At 40.4% G+C, this 5,311-nt stretch overlaps 1 protein-coding gene across 1 annotated transcript; it reads right to left on the bottom strand.

The window, feature by feature from the left end:
• Positions 1-472: 472 nt before the first annotated feature.
• Positions 473-4,637, bottom strand: LOC149402370 (uncharacterized). Its single transcript, XM_089608342.1, has 4 exons — positions 4,496-4,637; positions 3,727-4,414; positions 3,576-3,643; positions 473-1,218 (listed from the first exon to the last, which is right to left on the bottom strand). Exons 1-4 carry the CDS (start codon positions 4,635-4,637, stop codon positions 473-475), a joined length of 1,644 nt encoding a protein of 547 aa, XP_089464468.1.
• Positions 4,638-5,311: the final 674 nt, after the last annotated feature.

The following is a 5,311-nucleotide window of genomic DNA, read 5'->3' as shown; positions in this document are numbered from 1 at the left end:
CATAGCTCATATTGGTTTTTAGTTACATGTACTTGCACTTGTCTAGGTTAGTAAAAACTGTTTTACTTGTAAAAGAAAATTTTTAAAATTCCGCCGCTTAACGAAGCGTTAATTATTTTCTTAAACCCTAGATCGATTCCAACACTTACCGCAAGTGTAGAATGCTCCCACATAGTGATCAGCCTTCACCCATGTGTTCCACATATATGACTTTAGATATAGTTTTCCACGCGTATATCAGTCATCGACCATGTTTTAGCACACCGCCCGAACTCAGGTGCCCAGTACGTGACTCAGTTAGATACGGAGGCTATGGAATAATGAATGTTTAATAAATCTCATTAAATAAGAAATAACGCTTTCAATTGAAATAGATAATAAATGTCAAACTTTATTTTATTAATAATTTCAACGAGAATTTACATAAGTATCTTCTCGTGGGCAAGAATTCCTAACAATCTCCCACTTTGACCTAGAGAAGATATGGCATGTATCTAATGCCTATTCCTCCCACATGTTTCATGAACACATGTTCAGATAGTCCCTTTGTCATTGGATCCGCAATGTTGTCAAACGTCGAGATCTTCATGACTGCCACGTCTCCTCTTCGAACTATTTCTCTTATAAGGTGGTATTTTCGTTCTATATGCTTTCCTCTCTTATGGCTGCGAGGTTCCTTTGAGTTTGTGATGGCTCCAGTGTTATCACAGTGGAGTTGCACAGGCTCGTTCATTTTAGGAACTACCTCCAGTTCGGCTAAGAAATTCTTAAGCCAAACAGCCTCTTTGGCTGCCTCGGAAGCTGCAATATATTCAGCTTCCATAGTAGAGTCTGCGATACTAGATTGCTTAATGCTTCTCCAGACAATCGCTCCTCCATTGAGAGTGAACACCGATCCAGACGTAGACTTCAACATGTCACGGTCTGCCTGAAAATCAGAGTCAGTGTATCCTTGTATCACCAAGTCATTACTTGTGTATACAAGCATCATGTCTCTAGTTCTCTTTAGATATTTTAGGATATGCTTAACAGCTATCCAATGTTCTTGACCAGGGTTTGACTGGTATCTACTAACAACTCCCATTGCATAGCATATGTCGGGTCTAGTACACAACATGGCATACATCAGACTCCCAACTGCTGAGGCATATGGAACTCGACTCATATCATCCACTTCTTGCGGTGTCTTAGGACACTGCTCTTTCGACAGGAACTTTCCTAAACGAATTGGCAATAATACCCCATGGGCATTTTGCATCGAGAAGCGAGAAAGTACCTTATCTATATATAGGTACCTTGAGACAGAGCTAGTAGTTTGTTCTTCCTATCACGAATGATTTGGATTCCTAGAACAAAAGCAGCATTCCCCAAATCCTTCATTTGGAATTGCTTTGCCAGCCACTCCTTTATGTCAGACATTACTTTAATATCGCTTCCTATAAGGAGGATATCGTCTACATAAAGGATTAAGAAAACAACTACTTTCTTCGAGTACTTGTAAACACAAGGCTCAGAAAGGTTTTGTTCGAAACCATAGGTCTTGATCACCTCATCAAACCTTTGGTTCCAGGATCTAGACGCTTGCTTGAGTCCATAAATGGACTTCAATAATTTGCAAACCTTGTGCTCTTGACCCTTTTCTATGAATCCGTCTGGTTGAGCCATATAGATTTCTTCTTCTAGATAGCAATTCAAGAATGCCGTCTTTACGTCCATTTGCCAAATCTCATAATCGTAATGAGCGGCAATGGCCAGAAGAATTCTGATGGATTTAAACATGTCTACAGGAGAGAAGGTTTCGTCGTAGTCGATTCCTTCTCTTTGGGTAAAACCCTTAGCCACAAGTCTAGCCTTAAAGGTTTCGACTTGTCCATCAGCTCCTTTTTTCCTCTTATAGATCCACTTGCACCCAATCGGTCTAATTTGTTCGGGTGCATCTACAAGAGTCCAGACTGAGTTCGAGAGCATAGACTCTATCTCTAGATTCATGGCTTCTAGCCATTTTTCTTTGTCCAAGTCGACCATGGCGTCTTTAAATGACACGGGGTCGTCGTCGTTCGCATCCAAGGCAACGACGTTTGCTTCAAAACCAAGATATCGGTCGGGCTCTCTAGAGACCCTCCCACTACGACGAGGTAGTGTAGCACTTGGACCAACCACTACTACAAAAATAGGATTCTACAACGCTTAAAAACAGTTGTAGAATGATTCTACAACGCTTCTTAAGCGTTGTAGAATCCTGCGTTGTAGAAGCTTCTACAACGCTTAAAAATCCGTTGTAGAATCCAACAGCTTTCTACAACGCTTAATTATCCGTTGTAGAAACTAAGCTTCTACAACGGATTCTTAAGCGTTGTAGAAGCTTCTACAACGGGTTGAATCCATTGTGTAATTTTTAAACATTTTCAAACATCTCGCCGCGGCGACGTATAATTCGCGCCGCGGCGACATATTCTACAACGGATCTTCAATCCGTTGTAGAAGCACGTCGCCGCGGCGCGAAATATACGTCGCCGCGGCGAGTTATTTGCCGCGGCGAGGTACGTTCCACGCCGCGGCGAGAACATTCTACAACGGATAATAATCCGTTGTAGAATCAACTCGCCGCGGCAAATAATACACTTCGCCACGGCGAAGTCAAATCTTAGCCGCGGCGAGATTATTCTACAACGGATTATAATGCGTTGTAGGAAGGGGATGAATTTTTTTTTAAAAACTCGCCGCGGCGAAGAAAAAATCTCGCCGCGGCGAGACTAAGATTTCTAATTTGCCTGCTCTCGGTATCTTGTCTCGCCGCGGCGAATAATATTTCCCGCCGCGGCTCGAATTACTTGCCGCGGCGAGAAAAAAAGTTCGCTGCGGCGAGAATCATTTATTTTCAATCCAGAATCTGTTTTTTACACGATACTAGCACCTGAAAATAATCTTCAATACAAAAAATATCTAATATATACATTCATCTTCAAATATCCTCATCTTCAAAACATTCAAAATCTAATATATACATCTTCAAAAAAACTAGCTAATCATCACAGTTAATAAATGTTTGTACATAACTTACCCATTCTTCCCTAACTCTCTCTAAATCCTCCTTTGTATAGGATTTCTTATTTTCTAATTTTCCTACACCTACTATATCACGCATATAAGAAATGACAAAATACCCGCATTCCGTGTTTCCCGTTTGTCTCGGAGCGTCCCAAGCCTTGATGTACGTTGATTGCCCGTTACTATGGGCGTTTCGATGCTCGAGCTTGAAATCAACAAGAACCCTATATAACACGGAGATTATAAGAGAAAAAACATCTAGAACGATTTATAATGAAAATTATTTAAGAAATCAAAATATTACCTTTTTATCAATCGATTTAAATCGATTGGGATTTTATTTCTCAACGGGTCAAAGAACATAGCGCTATTTCTCCAAAGGTCGAGGACAACGAGCATCCAATGCGCACCTTTGTTATACGGCATCAAAACTAATTCACCAAATTTGCAATCTCGTACCACGTTTCCAACTTCCTTGACTCGTTTTGACATATAAGCCTCCTCGTCGTCATTTTCGATATACGAACTTAAGCTCGGATTTATAAAACAATAATTTCGAGTCTTCTTCGCCTTTTCTAGCCTCGAGCGTAGATAGCTATGACAAACAAATATTTAGTTGATCAAAACACTAAATATTGAATATTGATATTAAAAAACGCATATAAAGAAAACTCTTACTCCATATAAACCGTTATGCTCCCCGCGCCAATTTCCAAGTATTGCAAAAAATCGGAAATGTCTTCAAATGACACAGGAATCGGGATAGCCGCGAGACTTGGACTAACATCGACCATAATCACATCCCCTTCCGGTAACATTACTTTGTTGGCATGTTGAGCGAGCAATCGATACTTGGGATTAATCACCTTGTACGGAATCTTCTTAGCATCATCGATGCTAGCTTCACTCTCAAAACCGAGCTTTGAGAGTTGTTTGACAACCGGACCGCGACTCTCTATTCCCGAGTCCATTTCCATGAGTCTCTTTGGCCACGAGACAAACCCGCCTATAGCATCTTCAACGGTTTGAGCTTCTTCGGTGGGAATTGGCAATTTTGCTTTTTTAATCAAAACCCCCAAAACGGCCACGCGTAAATTTCCTTCCTCCAAAGGTGAGAAATGAACTACGCCTCCATTCATGTACGCTCGCCCATTTGCAACATGAATTGTGCCTCCAAACTCGGTGTCATCAATGAAAAGAAGACACTCGACGCTTTCATCCGAACTCGGTGTCACCGGCGTGGTTGGATTCAAAGAGCAACTAGCACGAACACTATTGGGTTTTTCCACAACAATAGGATCGATCTTCGGACGATCATCAACAATGATAGGATCGATCTTCGGACGATCATCAACATCGTCGTGTTCTAAGCGAATCAAGAATTTTATCAATAACTTAATACCAAAACATTTATCTTTAATAAATAGATAAAAAAAATTAAACATACCTAAAGAGACCGCTTCATTGACGTGTTCTTCAACATTTGCCATCTCTTTATCATCAACAACCTTCGCGTTGAGATTCCCTTCCACTTGCTCAACACTAGGCGACTCGACATTAATGCTACCATTTCCACCGAAGGCCTTCATCACCAAAGACTTTAACTCGCTCATTTCCCCACGCATCTTCATTACTTCTTCGTTGGGCGTTGGAGGAACAAAATACTTAAAACGCGACGTGTGTTTGGATTGACCGCAAACTCGCGACGTTCCCAAAGCTTCTTGCAAAACACTCTTTCCCGATTCCGGCAACCATGTCCCTTGCGATGCTTGTTGGGATAACGTTTTCTACACATAAAATTATTTGAAAATAAAATTACAAGGTTAATTGTTATAACAAAGGTAAAGAACTTACGATTTTTTCTCCCATCAATTTGTCTTTCTCATCCTTGTAGTTATCTACGTCTTTCATTCGCGAGTCAATCCAAAGTTCCTCTTTCGTAGGCCATTCCCCCGTTTCGTCATGCTAGTAAGAAGTAATTATATAATAAATTAAAAAATAATTGCAACATTTGAAATAACTAAAAGAAAAAAATGAATCTAACATTTTCTTGATCAAGCTTTCGATATCCATTTCGGCCCGTTCGAGATTTGTACACACTTTTTCCGATATTTGATTTCCCATGTTCCGATGTTTGTTTGAACATTTCGGTTCGCCTATATTCAACAAATGCTATCCAATCTTCTTCGGTGATACTTGTATAGTATTTCAAAATACAAGCCGGTCTCTTTAAGGCGATTGGTTCATTGGTTATGTCTTTGAG

Source organism: Urtica dioica, chromosome 3 (assembly GCF_054948205.1).
Source record: "Urtica dioica subsp. dioica isolate 48M chromosome 3, U.dioica_male_clone48M_v1_H2, whole genome shotgun sequence".
Taxonomy (NCBI): Eukaryota; Viridiplantae; Streptophyta; class Magnoliopsida; order Rosales; family Urticaceae; genus Urtica; species Urtica dioica.
Note: the sequence above shows the minus strand (reverse complement) of the source record. Positions and strands in the feature narration are given on the sequence as shown.